Below are 20961 nucleotides of genomic sequence, written 5' to 3'. Positions count from 1 at the left end.
GTCCCTAATGTTGCTAACAGATACGTGGTCTACTCCCAAATACCTTCCATTTGAGCCCCATATTTCCATAGTCGGCAAATATGACCGTCTTGGGGGTGTTTCAAGGGATGGGCTGAGGCTCAGTGAGTTGGCCTTAATATATCGGATTCGTGTTCTACTCTAAAAAACCTCTTATTTGAGCCTCATATTGCAATAGTCAGCAAAAACTTTCTATTTGGGTGGTGTTGTGGGGGTGGGGTGGCCCCATAGACACTTTTCCCGAATATTGATATCAAATTCGTGCTATACTCCCAAAGGCCTTTCATTTGAGCCCCATATTGCTGTGGTCGTAAATTTGTCCTCTTCGGGGGATGTTTTTGGGGAGAGGCGGCCCCCCAAACACTTGGTCCCATATTTGGATATCAGATTCTTATTCTACACTCAAATACCTACCAAATACCATATTCTCATGGTCAGTATATAAGTCATGTTTGGGGGGTGTTTTGGGGAAGGGGTCCACCCCCCAGAAACGTGGTCCCACATTTGGATATCAGATTCGTATTCTACTCGCAAATACCTTTCATTCGAGTCCCATATTGCCATGATTGGTATATGTCCGATTTGGGGGTGTTTTGGGGGGTTGGGTGGTGTTGTTGGGGTGGGTTGGCCCCATAGATAATTTCCCGAATATTGATATGAGATTTGTGGTTTACTCCCAAGTACCTTTCATTTGAGACCCATGTGGCTATGGTCGTAAATGTGTCCCCTTTGTGGGAGGTTTTCGGGGAGAGGAGGCCCCCCAAAACACTTGGTCTCATATTTGGATATCAGATTCGAATTCTACACTGAAAACCCTTTAATTTGAGCCCCATATTCCCATGGTCAGTAAATAAGTCCTGTTTGGGGAAGGGGTGGACCCCCAGAAACGTGGTCCCACATTTGGATATCGGATTCGTATTCTACTAGCAAATACCTTTCATTTGAGTCCCATATTTCCATGGTCGGTAAATATGTCCGATTTGGGGGTGTTTTGGGGGTTGGGGAGGTCCCCCTAGCACTTGGTTCGACAAATGGATATCAGATACTATTTCGTATCCTAAGTACCTTTCTAGGTACCCCATCCGAAATTTGGATACCAAATTTTTATTTTTAGGGTACTATATGAGAGCACACACAATTTCGCTTAAATCGCACCACCCATCTCCGAGATCTGGCGTTTCTGAAAATTAGGGTAAGGAGGAGGGTCCGCCCCCTCCAGATATCAAAAAATATAGTACCCTATTTTCTGTGAGAATTTCAAGAAAATCTGTTCAGCTGTTTCTGAGCCTATAAGGAATACAAACAAACTAAAATTGATTTATATATATAAGATTCTGACCATGACCAACGCGAAGTTCCTATGCCTGGCCATGGTTTAAATACGACCACATAAAGATATATCTAGAAATGTCTTCCACCTTTCAAGCGAGTGTCGGTGACCGCATATGCAACAAGCTGCTGTACGGGATGCTGATGAATCCGCAGTTACGGGTTCTGCCTCTTTTGTAGTGCGCTCAACCTGCGCCACGAAACCCGTAATAACGGATTCGGCTGGAACATGTAACGCTCTAGATGTCGCTGCGTAGGATTCCGTTTCGCTAGCTTGGCCAGCTTGTTGACAAATTTCGATGACCCCGATTTGTTCTTGTTGTCATTCTCGACAAAACCCAATGGATCTCCATTAACAATTCAATGTTAAACATGTTTTCGGAATCCATATTACAATGAAAAAGGAGATAATTTAATTTCGGTCCACGGTTATTTCGGTCATGACCAACCACTTTATAACGCCGTTTGCTGTACGAACATCCATGATTCGAACGTGTATATTCCCGGTTAGATATTCTCCACACGACATAACCTCGACGAGGTCGGAGGGAGATTCTCGTGCCGAATCAAGACTGAATCGTTCTTTCTACCTCATTTTCTTCGAATTTCAACTTGTACTGCGTGTGTAGATTTTTAAGTTATCCCTTCTTCCACCAAGCGGAAAACAAATGTTCCTGCGCATTGGAAATTTCTAAACCGATAAACGAGCGACAACGGTTGGATCTGGATTTGGGTCTGGATCAGGACTTGGGTACTTTAAAATGAAATTGTATGAATTTCTGAATCTGAATCAAAATATTTAATTTTATATTTTAACCTTCCCAATACATGTCTCATCCTTTTCTTATCGATACTACAAAAATCGAAAGCAATACCAACTGTACACCCCGCCTAGTTCTAGTAAAAAATATTTTCGTTTGCCTTTTAGCTTCTATAAAAGGTTTAACATTAACAGCATTGCAGACGGCAGAACCCACTGCAAATGCGAAGATACATTCATTGTGGCAAATGCTGCCTTTATGGTCACATATTCGTTTTAAATTGCCAATTTAATGTAACAATAAACAAATTTGTTGTCATTCTCAAAATCTAAATATTGTCGTGTCACATGTTGCAGTAATTAATTCGTGTCTTGCCCACAAACAATTTACTGTAAATTAGAAATGGCAACATTTGAGCAGCAACAGCGTCAACAGTTCGACATAACATTGTCGCAGTCTATTAGCCACCCACAACTGTATAGAGTGGAGGTCCTAAAATGCCTCAACTCTTTGCCATGGAAACAAACAAAAATCCACAAAGCAATAAAGACCATGTTTTAGGGGAAGGGTGGGTTTGCGTTCAGCTGACTTTGCACAATAAATACGGCCATAATTTTTCACCCACATACAAGTACACCAAAAGGCAAGTGAGAATACGCTTAGACTATTGTCTGGACGTTTTCATAGACGGAGACAGTGAGGGCATACAAGCATGACGATTGCATGCGGGTCATTTAACGTTAACTCTTTTGAACCCTTTTACTTGCTAGCATTTATATAACCAATATATGGTAAAGATGGTCGGGGCTTTGATACATTTTGTATCCCTTGCTTTTAGGATAGATTGAGTCAACGTGTCGCATATATATCCCTGAAGATGATTTTCATCTCTAAAGTGGTGATATATTGAAGAAGTTCTGAAGAATATGTGCAAATTTGCTAATAAACCTTCTGTAAGGAACAGCAGGGATACTTCTCTCATATCAACTAGTGCTGTCTGATACAAGCTTAAGCTTAATGAAGAGGACCTCCTTTTTATTGCTGAGCTCCCGAATAACTTGCTACAGGGCGAAAACACTTTGTAGAGAAGTTTTTACACATCTGATTATTAAGGAAAATATCTCAAAAGTGTCCTGGCGAGACCATCAAAAAAATTTTCAGCGGTGGTTTTCCCCTCCTAATGCTTGCAACATTTTTGAGGTACTATGCCATGTAAAACTTCTCTCCAAAGAGGTGTCGCACTGCGGCACGCCGTTCGGACTCGGCTATAAAAAGGAGGCCCCTTATCATTGTGCTTAAACTTGAATCGGACTGCAATCATTGCTATGTGAGAAGTTTGCCCCTGTTCCTTAGTGAAATGTTCATCGGCAAAATTTGCAATTTAACCTCACAAGTGTCATCAGCAATAGCAGGGCATAAACATTCTGAATTATTCCATTTTCAAGTTTTTTTGTTTGTTAGGGAGAAGATCATTAAATTTTTAAAATTTTTGTTTGTTTCTCTTTCGAGACGAGCTTAATAATTAGAGATTTTTTCTTGCAAATGGAAAAGGAGAGCCTGAGATAGCAACGCACACCAACCAAAAAGGGACGCGTTTCGTAACTTGGTTTAGAATTACTCATCAACCAAATTAGGTGCGAAGGCTTCAAGGGCCGTATCTTGGTATGTTCTACTTATACTGAATTTATTGCGAAAATGCCTCTATAATGTTAATACTAAAGTAACCACGCTCGACAATCCCGTCTTTTAGATGTACTCTTCCCAAAGCATGTGCTTTTGTGTAATGGCAGATTTTTTGTCTACAGATGGTATACACATGATTCTGTGCATCTGTTGGAAATTGCCTTTATGGCTTCGCAAGCTATATAACGGCAACGGATTTCGCTGTTACTCCGGGTGTTTAGGTTCGAATCCTAGCCGGGCTCTGCCGAATTTTTTTCATTTTCAAGTATTTTGCCTGTTAGGGCTAAGATCATTAAATTTTTAAAATTTTTGTTTGTTTCTCTTTCGAGTCGAGCTTAATGATAGGAGATCGGAAAGCCAGCAAAAGCAACACACACCTACCACTATGGGACGCGTTTTGTTATTTGGTTTAGAATTATTCATCAGCCATATTAGGTGCGAAGGCTTCAAGGTCCGTACGTTGGTATGTTGTACTTATACTGAATTTATTGCGAACAAGTAGAAAGGCGTTAAGTTCGGCCGGGCCGAACTTTGGATACCCACCACCTCGGGTATGGGTATCCAAATCCGGTGAAAAATTCAAATTTCATGCCCCCATAACAGCTTTATCAAAATATGATCCGATTTGGACCAAATTCGACACGGATATTGAGATGTCTAATAAGTACAAGTCATTGCTCAATTTTATAGAAAAAATTGGTCTTTTTGGTAGCTATATCCAAATATAGACCGACGACACGGATGTCGGAAAACCTAACATAAATAACAGCGATATCGGATTATAAATGTGCCTTTTATGGGGCCAAGACTTTAAATCGAGAGACAGGTCTATATGGCAGCTATATCCAAATCTGGACCGATCTGTGCCATATTTCAGGAAGATATCGAAGGGCCCAAAACAACTCACCGTCCCAAATTTCGGCGACATCGGACAATAAATGCGCCTTTTATGGGCCCAAAACCTTAAATCGACGGATCGGTCTATATGGCAGCTATATCCAAATCTGATCCCATCAGGGTCAAATTAAATAAAGATGTAGAAAAGCCAAAGACAACTCACTGTCCCAAATTATATCAAAATCGGGTAATAAATATGGCTTTTATGGGCCTAAGACTCTAAATCCGAGGATCGGTCTATATGGCAGCTATATCCAAATCTGGACCAATCTGGGCCAAATTGAACAAGGGTGTCAAGGGGCTTAACTTAAATCACTGTCCCAAATTTCGGAAAAATCGGATAATAAGTGTGGCTTATATGAGCCTAAGACCCTAAATCGGAGGATCAGTTTATATGGCAGCCATAACTAAATCTGGACCGATCCGGGCCAACGAAGGATGTCGAAGGGCCTAACAAAACTCACTGTCCCAAATTTCAGCAAAATCGGACAATAAATGCGCCTTTTATGGGCCCAAAGCCTTAAATCTAGAGATCGGTCTATATGGCAGCTATATACAAATCGGGACCGATCTGGGCCAAATTGACGAAGGATGTCGGTGGGTCTAACACAACTCACTGTCCCACATTTCAGCAAAATCGTTTAATAAATGTGGCTTTTATGGGCCTAAGACCCTATATCGGCGGATCGGTCTATATGGGGGCTATATCAAGATATAATTCGATATAGCTCATCTTCGAACTTAACCTGCTTATGGACAAAGAAAAAAAAAGAATCTATGCAAAATTTCAGCTCGATATCTCTATTTTTAAAGAGTGTAGCGTGATTTCAACAGACAGACGGACAGATGGACGAAAATGGATAGATCGTCTTAGATTTTTACGCTGATCAAGAATATATATACTATACTAGCTGACCCAGGCCCGCTCCGCTGCGCATTCTTTTACTTTATATAAAACAAAAGTTTCTTTGGAATATTTATTTTCGACAATTAAAGATCTTTTAATGAAATACCATGCTAACTTGACTAACAGTTTAACAATATAAGTGCCTTTATCTGAATCCCATATGATCTTTATTGGTCTACGAAATTAAGTTTGGATGTAAGGTGTACTCCATTCTTAAAATACTTCATTTCAGCCCGATATTCTCATGATGTCTGATTAAGTGGTGTTTTCGGGGGAGAGGTGGTCCCCTAGATACTTGGTTCTAAAAAATATCAGTATAGTGCTCTTCTCTCAAATACCATTTATTTAAGGGAAAGGGGTGATGTCCTAAATACATGGTACTAGATTTGGATATCAAATTCGTATTCTACTTCCAAATAACTTTTTTGAGCCCCACATTGCGATGGTCAGTAAAAAATTGCTGTTTGTGGGGTATTTTGAGAAAGGGGTAGACCCCAGAAAATTGGTGCCGAAAATGAGTTTCAATTCTTGCACTACCCCTCAAACCCTTTCATTTAAGCTCCACATTGACATGGTGGGTAAATATGCCCGATTTAGGGGTGTTTTGGGGATTGGGGTGGTCCCCCAAACTCTAAGCCCGGAAAATATATCAGCAACGTGCTCTATTCTCATATATCTATATATATTGTAATTTATTTGAACCCCATATTGCCGTTGCCCTCGAAATTGGATATAAAATTCGTTTTCTAATCTCATTTAAACTAATTATTGCAAAAGTCAGCAAATATGTCCGGTTTGAGGAATTGGCCCTAAAAACTATAAATATTTAGTTCCACTCTCTTTAAGACCCAAATTGTCTTGGTGAGCATATACGTCCTATTTGGGGGTTGTTATGGTGATGGGACGTCCGCTAGGCAGTTGGCCCCTAATGTTGATATCAGATACGTGGTCTACTCCCACATACCTATAATTTGAGCCCCATATTTCCATAGTCGGCTAACATGATCGGCTTGGGGGGAGTTTGGGGGATGGGCGGCCCCTCAGTGAGTTGGCCATGAAAATTTGTATTTGTATTTGAGCCTCATATTGCAATGGTCAGAAAATACTTACTATTTGGGTGGTGTTGTGGGGGTGAGATAGCCCCATAGAAACTTTTCCCGAATATTGATATCAAAATCGTGCTTTACTCCCAAAGTCCTTTCATTTGAGTCCCATTTTGCTATGGTCGTAAATTTGTCCCCTTTGGGTATGTTTTTGAGGAGAAGCGGCCCCCCAAACACTTTGTCCCATATTCGGATATCGGATTCGTATTCTACATTCAAATACCTTTTATTTAAGCCCCATATTCCCATGGTCAGTAAATAAGTCCAGTTAGGGCGGTGTTTTGGGGATGGGGTGGACCCCCAGAAACGTGGTCTCACATTTGGATTTCAGATTCGTATTCTACTCGCAAATACGTTTCATTTGAGTCCCATATTGCCATGGTCGGTAAATATGTCCGATTTAGGGGTGTTTTGGGGCTTGGATGGTCCCCCTAGCACTTGGTCCGACAATTGGATATCAGATACGATTTCTTGTCTTAAATACCTTTCATTTGAGTCGCATATTGTCGTGATTGGTCTAAATATATGTTTGGTAGGTTTTTGGGTGGGGCAGCCCCCCTAGGTACCCCACCCGAAATTTGGATACCAAATTTTTATTTTTAGGGTATTATATGAGATCACACAAAATTTCGCTTAAATCGCTCCACCCATCTCCGAGATCTGGCGTTTCTGAAAATTAGGGTAAGGGGGAGGGTCCGCCCCCCCCCCCCCCCTTCAGATATCAAAAAATGTAGTACCCTATTTTTACCACGGGGTCATTATGCACCATCTGAGAAAATTTCAAGAAAATCGGTTCAGCCGTTTTTGAGTCTATAAGGAACACACAAACATACAAACAAACAAACAAATAAACAAACAAACAAACACAAATTGATTTTTATACATAAGATTGGGTCGGAAATGGATATTTCGATGTGTTGCAAACGGAATAACAAAACGAATATACCCCCATCCTTCGGTGGTGGGTATAAAAACGGTATGACAGCCCCAAAGAGGTGTCGCACTTGACTATAACTAGGAGGTATCCTATCATTGAGCTCAAACTTGAATCAGACAGCACGCATTGATATATGAGAAGTTTGCCCCTGTTCCATAATGGAATGTTCAAAGGCAAATTTGCAAGTTATTACGAGTACTGCTTCAATAATTGAAAGACATGCGTAAAGGTTATTGTTATTAAGAGACATAAAGCTTGGGAGCTATCGATCTACTGAGATTTGTCGTTAGGAGAACACCCCAAAGTGAGGTATTGTCTCTAAAGGCCTTGGTTTTAAAAACTTTTTAACCATGGCCATTCCCTGACTAAAAAGCTTCCCAAGCAATTTAAAACTTGTCAACGTAGTGTTGTCGATTAGAAGAGTCCTTTGTGGTGATTAAACCCTCAATCTACTCATTGAAGTGTTTTGTTTTTGGTCCCTTTTATGGTTTCAATCTGCGAAATCGCATGGATCGTCTCATATTTGCCACATTTACCAAGTACGAGTACGTCCAATACTGAATTTGCTATCTATTCATATGTGAATGTTGGTATAGTAAGATTCAAGTTTATTTACACAACAAGTAAAAGCGTGCTAAGTTCGGCCGGGCCGAATCTTATATACCCTCCACCATGGATCGCATATATCGAGTTCTTTTCCCGGCATCTCTTCTTAGGCAAAAAAGGATATAAGAGAAGATTTGCTCTGCTATTAGAGCGATATCAAGATATGGTCCGGTTTGGACCACAATTAAATTATATGTTGGAGACCTGTGTAAAATGTCAGCCAATTCGAATAAGAATTGCGCCCTTTGTGGGCTCAAGAAGTTAAATAGAGAGATCGATTTATATGGGAGCTATATCAGGCTATAAACCGATTCAGACCATAATAAACACGTATGTTAAAGGTCATGAGAGAATCCGTCGTACAAAATTTCAGGCAAATCGGATAATAATTGCGACCTCTAGAGGCTCAAGAAGTCAAGATCCCAGATCGGTTTATATGGCAGCTATATCAGGTTATGAACCGATTTGAACCATATTTGGCACAGTTGTTGGATATCATAACAAAATACTACGTGCCAAAATTCATTCAAATTGGATAAGAATTGCGCCCTCTAGAGGCTCAAGAAGTCAAGACCCAAGATCGGTTTATATGACAGCTATATCAGGTTATGGACCGATTTGAACCATACTTAGCACAGTTGTTGGATATCGTAACAAAACACGTCGTGCAAAATTTCATTCCAATCGGATAAGAATTGCGCACTCTACAGGCTCAAGAAGTCAAGACCCAAGATCGGTTTATATGGCAGCTATATCAGATTATGGACCGATTTGAACCATACTTAGCACAGTTGTTGGATGTCATAACAAAACACGTCGTGCAAAATTTCATCCCAATCGGATAAGAATTGCGCACTCTAGAGGCTCAAGAAGTCAAGACCCAAGATCGGTTTATATGGCAGCTATATCAAAACATGGACCGATATGGCCCATTTGCAATACCAACCGACCTACACTAATAAGAAGTATTTGTGCAAAATTTCAAGCGTCTAGCTTTACTCCTTCGGAAGTTAGCGTGCTTTCGACAGACAGACGGACGGACGGACGGACGGACGGACGGACAGACGGACGGACATGGCTAGATCGACATAAAATTTCACGACGATCAAGAATATATATACTTTATGGGGTCTCAGACGAATATTTCGAGTAGTTACAAACAGAATGACGAAATTAGTATACCCCCCATCTTATGGTGGAGGGTATAATAAATTTGTCTATGTCTCATATGACTATGACTGCCAACTATAAACAACAAATGTTGCATATTTGTATCTAACCTAACCAGAAGTATGAGTAAAAACAAAAAGTCGGCATTAAGTGGATTTGTACAGGAAAATAGTTCATTATTAGTGATTGAATTTGTAAATCGTTTTGTATAAAACTTCGTTTGGGAGATTGTCTCCAAAGTGACAATAAGTGTGTATCCAAAATCTGCATATGCACCACAACATCATCAGAACAATGTCCCTCAGAGTTGCAGGAAATCAAATCTGATGTTTGGCTTATATGGAATCTTTATTCTAATATGGACTAAGGTCAATTACACTTGTTGCAAGTTCTAAATTTCATTATTTGAGATCATATGGATAGGAATTGCATCTTATTGAGCAAAATTTCAACATAAAATGTTTGACTTTCAAACACTTTCTGTATTAAAAACTTACAACAACAATCACTTTGATTGTTGAAAGTAGTTTCCCTCTGATGTTATTTTGAATTATTTGAATTGATTATCTAATTTACCTTACCTTATTTTGAATTACCATGTAATAGTTTTTAAGTCACTGTTGAAACATCCCAGTATTCCAAATTAATAGTATGGCAACAAGTTAACCATCCTCTTTGTGTGTTGTTGTATTGAGTGGAGGCCGATGCTTCTTGGTGTTGCCACGAAGAAGTCTCGATCTCCTTTTACTACAGCATCACATCCAAGTGGTTGGTTCTCTGCAGCCTTTTATCATCTACATAAAATGTAAGTTGTATCCCATACACCCCTCTAAATAAAAGACAACCATATCATCCCATTTTGAACTCAATCATCTCGGGTTTTCATTTAAAAGGCAAGTGAGGTGATTCATTCCTCAATAAACTTGAAGCTTTTATTTTATTTGAAATAAAATAAAAAATATAAATAGTGAATTTGGAGTAATTTTCAAACAAAACGAAAAATATACTACATCTCCGTAGTATGAATTTGCCATGTGCAAAGTTTCTCCACATTAATGACACAAATCCCAGCTCATTTACTCCCAAATAGCTAAAATCCCTTATTGATATTGAACATGGTCCTTCGAGCCTTTATTGAACACAGCTTAATGGTTAAATACCTCAAAAGTTCATTTTGTTAGTATCACGGAAACCCTAACTCGCTGTAACAAATGTCAAACTGTCGTTTTTTTACATGTGCCAAGACCGAAAGGAGAATTATAAGTTTTTATTAAATATTTTTCATCAGACAACGGAAAGTTAGTTCAAGATCGTGAAATCGGTGGAAAACTATTGTTCTCCATCCCACGCAACGAGAACGCGAAGAATTGCTGAAATTTTTAGTTACAAGGCCCTGACACGTGTAGGTAACGGTTCAAGGCCACCAACCTTGGAAACGGGCACATTCTGCAGGAACTGTACACTTCAGCAAAACCACAAAATTAATTAATCGATAATAAAGGCGGCGGCATCGTAACTTCCAATTACAGGAAGCCCCATCATCGCATAAAGTAATGTGAATAATATCCAATATTTCTCTTGGAAAACATACAGAACGTACATAAATACGTAGTCTTCGCCTGAACCACGTTATCTAAATGTATGTACATCCCTGTTTAAAAGAGGAGGCGACAAAATTTCGAAAGGCTTGTACAACTAAATTGTTCTCACCGACTCATTCCTCCAAGTCAATAGACAGGGACACCCAATTTCTAAACCCTTTCAACTGCACCACCTCGTCAGCAGTATATTTTCTGTGGTGATGTCCCGCTGGATTAATGATGTAAGTCCAATTCCAATTTTTAGCTAGAAAGATAAGTGAAAAAATATGAACCATCTCATTTCTTACGGCTGAACAATCCAAGTTCCCTCCGAGAAAGATACAGGCGAACGAAAACTACCATCTTTCGGTAGAATTTAGTTTCATGATAGTTTTACTACATTTGCCTACAGATTTCTGGACACACCATCAAAGCCTAACACATTTTCACCAACATTCACAATAGGCGTCATCAATTTTTTTTTTTTTTTTGCATGTTTATAAGCCAATATAGGAGAAACTCAACACATTCCGATTAGACTAATAATTGTTGAATGCAAATGCCCAACACAATAACCACCTTTGAACAATCACAGATCTCCATTTATTCTAAATGGAATCTGGAATAATAAACTGGAATCATCCTTAAAGTACGCCACACTATTTCTACATTAGTGATTCACAATAACACACATTTGGTACCATGTATAATTTTTCACCTTTTGCACAAGCTGGTTATTTATGTTAACTGGAGTTGTACTATGCAATAGTATTTGATTCTAATTTATAGATCTATTCTCGATTAGAACCCTTATAAAGGCCGCTAGAGACTAATTTTTGGCACACATGCTGGACGTTTTAACTGGTATGAAATTCATCTACAATAACTTGTATTGCCCCCTGCATGCGGAATCTGTTTTCTTCTAATTGCAATGTAAAGATAATATACACGCAGTATTGGTTTGAATCAGTATTTTTTGGACCCAATTGATAAACAATCCCTTTGTTTTAAGAGATAACCCCGTTTGAATTCACAATACCTGAGTTTTATATTCCTCTTTTAAGCCAAGACACAAACCATTATGGAGGATTTTACATTTTATTCCGATGATTTGGTAATATTTTGTTCGGAATTTGATAACCTTGCAAAGACTGAAATTACGGACTCAATGCTTGAGGTAAATTTGCATGACTTGAACCATCGATGGTCAGAGGTGCAAAGGTCATATAAGGAACTTCTTATCAATAAGAAGGGCGACCTTGACCAGAAGTCATTGGAAGCGGCACGAGGCAAATATAGCACATGCACGAAGTCCTTTCATAATTGTAAGGCGAATATCTTCGACTTGCAGAAAACTTTTGTTGCTTCCCCTATAAGCTCCTCCTTTATAGCGAATGACATTCCAGCTACCGATTTAGCTATAAAGGTACCTCCCTGCGACACGGAGCTGTTCTATGGAGGCTACGAAGAATGGCCAGCATTTAGAGACATGTTCTCTGCGGTATATGTCGATCACCCTAGACTACCGCCTGTTCAAAAGCTTTATCACCTCCGCCTCAAGTGTCGCGGGCAGGCAGGAGAGATTGTGAAGAAGTATAAGCTCTGCGGTGAAAATTTTTGCTTAGCATGGGAGGCTTTGCGTATGAGGTACGAAAATAAAAGGATATTAGTGGACAATCAACTTAAAATTCTTCTAAATTTACCTCCCATTACTTCCGAAAGTTGTGAGTCCCTTCAATACTTGCGAAGCACAATTAATGACTGCCTCTCTGCTCTGAAGGCGCAGAATATCTCGACAAAGGACTGGGATCCTATACTTATTTACATTTGCTCCACTAAACTTCCCCACGAAACTCTCTCCCTGTGGGAACAGTCCCTGAAATCTCACAAGGAACTTCCAGAATGGGAACAAATGGACACCTTTCTCTCACATAGGTATGAAGTGGTGGAACGTTTGAATAGCATTCAAGATGCACGACCTGCAACTAAAGAAATTCATAGGGAAAGTACTACTGTGACCAAGGATGAAGCCAGTTTCCCGTGCAAGATATGCAAACTTAACCACCCATTGAAACAATGCCCAGAATTTAAAAAGCTTGACCCACAATCTCGAAGCACATTTGTCTCCTTAAATAACATATGCATTAATTGTCTCTCTTATACTCATACTCGGAAGAACTGTCAGAGCAAATTCACATGCAACACTTGTAACAAGAACCATCATTCACTACTGCATTTTACCCGAAATGGAGCTAGTTCTAATCAAAAAAGCTATAGTCCAAAATCACCGGTTAGCGACGAATCTCTGGCCCCAGAAGAAGCCCCGGATTCTTCTTATACGCATCACAGCAATGTAACTTTGGAAACAGCTTCACACTTTACTTCTAATGCTGACAATTCTTGGAAAGGAAACACTTTGCTACCTACTGCTGTTGTCCAAATAAAGCACAATGGTGATTTGTTAAAAGCAAGAGCTTTTCTTGATCAAGGCTCTGAGCGCTCTTTTGTTTCGAAGACTCTTCAGCAGCGATTAAAGCTTGTGGTTGAGAATAAGAATTTCCAGATCCATGGAATGGGTGGTGAAATTGTGGCAAATTCTAATTCCATATGTTCGTTAACTCTGTATTCAGAGAAGCATGAGATTGAGGTGAATTTGGGAGCGATAGTTGTCCCAAGAATCACAAGGCTTTTACCTAATTTCGAGATAGCCAAGTCACAAACCAATTTTAGTGGCATAGAGGGTTTGGAACTCGCAGACCCTGATTTCTACACTCCTGGGAATGTAGACTTGCTCCTCGGCAGCGATGTGATGCCCTCTCTTCTCATAAACGGGTTACGTAAGATTTCTGAATCTCTCCTTGCTCAAGCCACAATATTCGGTTGGATTATTAGCGGGCCTATTCAGTGTCAATCTGTTTCGGCATTCTCCATTGGAATTTCTGAAATGGATGACGAAGCCATTAGTACACAACTCAGAAGATTTTGGGAGCAGGAAGAGATACCGAATAAGATTCCCTTTTCGAAAGAAGATGAGTTCTGCGAATCTCTGTATTTGAAGACCACGTATAGGAATAAGGATGGCCGATATGTGGTTAAACTTCCATTCAAACCTGGGTTTCCACGGGAGATGCCTTTGGGGTGTTCTCGTTCTAAAGCCCTCATCCAGTTTATTGGTATGGAAAATTCTTTGAAAAAAAATTCCGAGTTTGCCGAAACTTATCGAAATGTTTTGGCCGAATATTTGACACTTGGTCATATGACACCAACATCATCTCAGGAAATAATTTCCCAAGGTTCATTTCACTCATATTATATGCCTCACCATGCGGTTATGAAGCCCGACAGTCGGAGTACTAAGCTAAGGGTAGTCTTCAATGCTTCAAGGAAAAGTAACTCAGGCAACTCCTTAAATGACATCTTATTAGTTGGACCAACCCTACAACTGGACCTCATGACCCTGATCGTTAATTGGCGGCTATATCAGTACGTTTTTTGCGGTGATATAGAAAAGATGTATCGCCAGATCTTGGTCCATGATGGAGACACTCCCTTTCAACGAATCGTCTTTCGGATGAACCCATGCGATCCCATTCAAGACTTCACACTCCGAACGGTGACATTTGGTGTAAATTGTGCACCATATTTAGCCATCAGGACATTATTACAGCTTGCCAAAGACTCTGAGGATCGTTTTCCTCAGGCAGCACATATTTTAAGAAATGAGACATACGTAGACGATATTCTGACAGGCTCTCATGATTTAAATTCGGCTATAAAAGTGCTCTCTCAAATCATTACGGTATTGGAATCTGCTGGATTTCATTTGAGAAAAATATCGGCAAACACCAAAGATATACTGGAATCCGTTCCCAACGAATCACTCTTAGATTGTGACTTTCTCAAGTTCGCAGAAACAAGCGGTACTAAAACGCTTGGAATACAGTGGAACGCGCTGAAAGATTGTTTTTCATATAAAATAGAACCCATAGAAAAACAATTAGATATTACAAAAAGAAAAATACTGTCCACTGTCGCAAAAATATTTGACCCGGCGGGGTGGATTTCGCCCATTATAATCCAGTCAAAAATGCTCCTACAACATCTCTGGTTGGAAGGAACTAAGTGGGATGAAAGCGTCAAACCCAATACCCTGCTCAAGTGGAATCAATTTGTAGATAACATACAGCTAATACCCAACATACATATTCCTCGCTGGGTAAAGTTTGCCCCCCTTGTCTCTACGCAGATTCACGGTTTCTGTGACGCGTCTGAGAAGGCGTATTGCGCGGTTATCTATTTACGTGTCCAAAGAAATCAATCAACGGAATCTAATTTATTTGTGTCAAAAACCAAAGTGGCTCCGCTAGAACCCGTAAGTCTACCAAGACTGGAATTGTGTGGTGCTCTACTTCTCTCTCGGTTGGTGAAAAAAGTACTGTCTCAACTCCCGATAAATAATTATGACCTCTACTTATGGTGTGACTCATCGATTGTCCTCGGCTGGTTAGAAAAACCGCCATCATCATGGAAGACATACGTCGCTAATAGGACAGCAGAAATTATTCGAAATATTGGTAACATTTCATGGCGTCACATTCGATCAGCAGACAATCCAGCAGATGTGGGTTCTAGGGGTTGTAATACTATGGACCTCATGCAGAATTCCTTGTGGTGGAAGGGTCCAACATGGCTTATAGAGCCGCCAAACGAATGGCCAAAGTCTCTTCCTGCATATATTGACCCGCCCGAAAAGAAAAAGATAAATGTTTTCCATATGAACGAAATTGTAGATCCCTTAGAAAGATTTTCAAGGTGGGACCGCGCCATACGAGTAATTTGCTATGTACGAAGGTTTTTGCATAACTCCCACAAAGAAAAACGACAACAACACACTCAAGACTCCAAAATTATAACACATTCCGAATTCACCGAAACAAAAAACTTGCTAATTACTTTGGCCCAAAGGCAGTACTATGGCAAGGAATATCATTCACTTTTGACGTCAAAACCTATTAGCAAGAAAAGTCCTTTATATTCTCTAAATCCTTTTATTGATAAATGTGGGGTACTCAGAGCCTCAGGCAGAATCTCAAATTCAGATTTCGCCTTTAACGAACGCCATCCCATCATAGTCCCCGTAAAGTCCAAATATTGCACTTTATTAATCGAGTTTACTCACATTTTTTTGATGCACGCCGAACACAACCTAATGATAAGGACAATTCGAAGCGAATATTATGTATCGAGGCTTAGATCAGCAATAAAGAAATGCATACATCAATGCAAAACTTGCATTGCATATAAACAGCGCCTCCAAACACAGTTCATGGCAGCATTGCCTATTGAACGAAGCAAATTTTCCCCTCCGTTCACCATAACAGGTCTAGATTTCGCGGGACCATTTCCAATAAAGGTGTCTCGACTACGACAGGCTACATTTCTTAAAGGTTATGTTTGCATTTTTATTTGTCTAAGTACGAAATCCATCCATTTGGAACTCTGCTCGGACCTTTCATCTGCCTCATTTCGGGCTGCCTTTGTAAGATTTGTTGGAAGGCGAGGCCTGCCACAAAAGTTGATGTCGGATAATGGTACTAATTTTGTGGGGGCTGAGAGAGCATTTAATTTCCAATATGTCCATTTTCTCAAAGCCATATCCAAGGATATTGTTGAAAAGTACGCTACACATGGATTTCAGTGGACCTTTATTCCTCCCAATGCCCCACATATGGGGGGAATTTGGGAAGCTGGGGTGAAATCCTTTAAAATGCATTTTCGGAAAGTAACCCAGAATGCCAAATACACGTTCGAGGAATTTTGCACCCTTTTAGTACGAATCGAGGCGGTCTTAAATTCTCGACCCCTATCACCGATGACGGACGACCCTTTGGAATTATTAGCCTTGACCCCAGGTCACTTTTTACGAGGTGCTCCTATGGTTGCTATGCCGGAGGCTACTGACGAGACATTTCCTATTGTAGACAAATGGGATAAACTCAAATCTATCCAACACCAATTTGCTCGGAGGTGGAAGGATGAGTACATTAAGGAACTTCAAAGCAGATACAAGTGGCAGCGTTTGCAAAAGAATCTATCCGTAGACCAGTTCGTCCTTATTAAAGACGACTCCTTGCCTCCGTGTGAATGGCGGTTGGGTCGCATTACAAAAGTTTATCTAGGACCAGACGGTCTTGCCCGGGTAGCTGATATAAGGACTCAGCTTGGGACCATAAGGAGACCAATAGTAAAATTGTGTATTTTACCATATAATGCTCCTCAATCTTAAATATTCCTTACAATCGTTTCTGTCAAGACGTACCTATTTGAAATTATCATTATTTCATATCATCACACAAAATTTTGTCTTCCACAGGGACAGAAGAAATTCCAGAATCCATCAATGCCTAATTTGTAAAAATTATCACCCTCTTAGATATTGTAGACAGTTCTTAAAAATGGCGGTCAAAGATCGTCGTCGTGCTGTTGTTCGCCATAAGTATTGCTTAAATTGTTTGGCCCGTTCGCATAAAACAGCGCAGTGCACATCAACTAATTTATGCCAACGTTGCGAAAGGGGACACCACACCCTACTCCATGAACCAATTCAACAAAGACTACAACCAGAACGATGCCGAGCTGACAGAAGAAGAGTTCTAAAAACCAAATGCCAACGTCCAACTACACAATTGCGTCCAGCCGAGAGAGGTGGTCATAACTCAGCAAATTCTAGACTACGTTATGGTAATAACAGTAATTCAGAAAAATCTCAACGGTGCCTGGAGAAAGCTTTTCGTATATTGAACCAGCTCAAACGCGCTCTATAATTGTTGCCCTTTCCGGCCAAGGGGGGCAGGATGTTGAAAGTAGTTTCCCTCTGATGTTATTTTGAATTATTTGAATTGATTATCTAATTTACCTTACCTTATTTTGAATTACCATGTAATAGTTTTTAAGTCACTGTTGAAACATCCCAGTATTCCAAATTAATAGTATGGCAACAAGTTAACCATCCTCTTTGTGTGTTGTTGTATTGAGTGGAGGCCGATGCTTCTTGGTGTTGCCACGAAGAAGTCTCGATCTCCTTTTACTACAGCATCACATCCAAGTGGTTGGTTCTCTGCAGCCTTTTATCATCTACATAAAATGTAAGTTGTATCCCATACACCCCTCTAAATAAAAGACAACCATATCATCCCATTTTGAACTCAATCATCTCGGGTTTTCATTTAAAAGGCAAGTGAGGTGATTCATTCCTCAATAAACTTGAAGCTTTTATTTTATTTGAAATAAAATAAAAAATATAAATAGTGAATTTGGAGTAATTTTCAAACAAAACGAAAAATATACTACATCTCCGTAGTATGAATTTGCCATGTGCAAAGTTTCTCCACATTAATGACACAAATCCCAGCTCATTTACTCCCAAATAGCTAAAATCCCTTATTGATATTGAACATTGATATTTACTCTATTTTGTGCGGCATCTTGTTGTCTATCATTGTGAAAATAGTTTAGAGTGTAGCTGCGATAGCGTTATCCATTAGGAGGTTTATGATCTGCGTCTGTTTCCTGTGAAGCGGCAGAGCTTGAACCCGGGAGTAGTCCTAAAATAGTCTCTAAAGACTCAATAGCTGCGGTGGTGGTATCAGGCTGTAGCATGTTGTCTGCTACTGAGACCTCGACTGGTGGAGTAGCTGCGCCAGGCTCCACTAGCCGACAGATGAAGGGTTCGTGCACTAAGAATTCCTGGATTTAAACTACTCAAGGGTACGGGGAATGGAAGATACAGAGCCTGTATTCCTGCATAAAGTAGTCTAAATGTATTTCTTCTTCCGTCCCTAAGATTCCGATACTGAAGATTCAGTAGTAGCTAGCCTTGTAATTAATAAGTCTCATTACTGGCTGACTTCCCTAAATATGGTATAGGATTCAGAGATGCCGCCTTCTAGCCTTAAATTGCTGGTTGAAGCCGCTTAGTCAGGAAAATAAGCCTCATTGTGGAATGTGGTACTTATGCACATCACCAGATAGGCGATGAGCTGCTTATCGAATATATTATTGTATAAGTTGCAATCTGGCGATTTGAAATAACGGAAGTAAACCAAATTTTACTACCAGGAACAGGCAGAAAGTACTAGATATAACCTTTACATCAAAAGGATATGCGACTGGGAAGCTTCTCTGATCATCGTTATATATGTGTCAGCTTTGGGGGGAATACTGCAGATGCAATCCCTGCTAAACAGAAGAAAAGCGGATTGGGATAATTTTCGGCACAAATTCTGCACGTCTATCCCTTCTAGACCAGAAAAGGAAGTGGAAACTGCGGAGGACATAGACATAATGATCAAGTAGATCACGAAAGCCCTAAATGACTCGCTTGCGTCATTTGGGTCCTGCAGTCCAAGAGCCAAACCAAGGGGCAAATAGCGACCGCCATGGTTGACCCCAGAACTGGTTGGTCTAAGAAAGGACTGCAGAAAACTCTTCAACAGAGCGAATGCCACAAGGGCACCACACGGTTGGGATGACTTTAAGGCTAAGCTAAGGAAATATAAGGGCGAGCTAAGAAGGGCTCAGAACAAATCCTGTGTGGAATTCTGTGGAGGACACATCTGAGGTCTGTGAAGGATACATCTGAGATTCTATCTTCCAGACCTATTACTGTTGGATCCATTCAGAATTCAGAAAATGCATGGACAATGTCTATTGAAGAAACACTAGAGCTACTCCTTGACACACATTTATGCGGAAACTGTCCAAGAAACAACGTGGATCTAGAAGAGGTTGTCACTGGTATGCATTCGTCGGAGGTTATTGGGGACATTGTGCCTGAGCCGAAAATCATTTAGGCGATAAAAAGTTTCGAATCGTTTAAGTGAGTAGGCCCTGATGATGTATCACCGGTTGAATTACAAGCTGTGTCTGATAGACTGGTTCCCTGGCTTAGGGAGATATACTCTGCTTGTATCAGAATGACATATATACCTGGGGGTCGAGGAACACGAAGGTCATTTTCATTCCGAAAGCAGGAAAACCCTATCACATGAAGGCGAAAGATTTTCGCTCTATTAGACTGTCATCTTTTATGCTGAAGACTATTGAGAGGTTGATAGAAACATATCTTACGGCAAAGATCCCTGGAGATCGCATGTCGCGGCAGCAGCATGCATATAGTAAAAGCAAATCCACATAGAGGTTCTCTCGCTGTCAAAAAATTACAATGGTAGCATTTCTTGCCATTGAAGGTACTTTCGATAATGTAAAACGACGCGGTAAGAAGATGGAGTTTCTAGGCTACAAGAAAGTTTATTAATAACTTGCTTACTAAAGATGCATTACGGCAGGCTTAAACTGTAGATCTAAAAAGATTGGCCAGCACAGGAACTTCTCAAGGTGGTGTACTTCTCTACTTTGGAATATAGACATTAACAATTTATTATTGTCTATTGAAGAAAAAGGTGTAAAAGTGGTATGCTGATGACGTGTCTATTGCGGTTAGGGGAAAGTTTCCCAACACTCTTAGAGATATATTTCAGGAAGCTCCACATGCCGAGCTAAGCTACGTTTACGGGAACAGTCACGAAAGGCAACGAATGTCTATCATCGTGACTGATCCAAAACGTAGCTTAGCTCAGCATGTGGAGCCGAGTTTAGCTCAGAAAGTGGGGGTTCTTAACATTTCAAAATTATGTGGGCTAACCTAGACTTCGAAGAGGTCTACCATTTTGCTATCGCTGACTAGAACATACGTCTCAGTCATTGTTTCCGTAATGACTGCCACTGTCTGATCGGTAAACAGACTGAAGGTTGCAAGTATGCTGAATCTGCGAAATCGTTGAGGAAGAAGAGACTATTGAACAACTACTGTGTGTGTGTCCCGCACTGGCAGTTAGAAGGTTTAGAAGCTTAAAGTTCTCATTTCTTTGAGAATTAGTCTAATTTACCGGATGTGAACATTTGCAAGTTG

At 40.2% G+C, this 20961-nt stretch overlaps 1 protein-coding gene across 1 annotated transcript; it reads left to right on the top strand.

The window, feature by feature from the left end:
• Positions 1–1463: 1463 nt before the first annotated feature.
• Positions 1464–17406, top strand: LOC131996916 (uncharacterized). Its single transcript, XM_059367115.1, has 3 exons — positions 1464–1578; positions 12383–17190; positions 17365–17406. Exons 1-3 carry the CDS (start codon positions 1464–1466, stop codon positions 17404–17406), a joined length of 4965 nt encoding a protein of 1654 aa, XP_059223098.1.
• The last annotated feature ends 3555 nt before the right edge of the window (positions 17407–20961 follow it).

The sequence above is a fragment of the Stomoxys calcitrans genome, chromosome 4 (genome assembly GCF_963082655.1).
Source record: "Stomoxys calcitrans chromosome 4, idStoCalc2.1, whole genome shotgun sequence".
Taxonomy (NCBI): Eukaryota; Metazoa; Arthropoda; class Insecta; order Diptera; family Muscidae; genus Stomoxys; species Stomoxys calcitrans.
The sequence above is the reverse complement of the archived record's forward strand: the minus strand, read 5'-3'. Positions and strand labels throughout refer to the sequence as shown.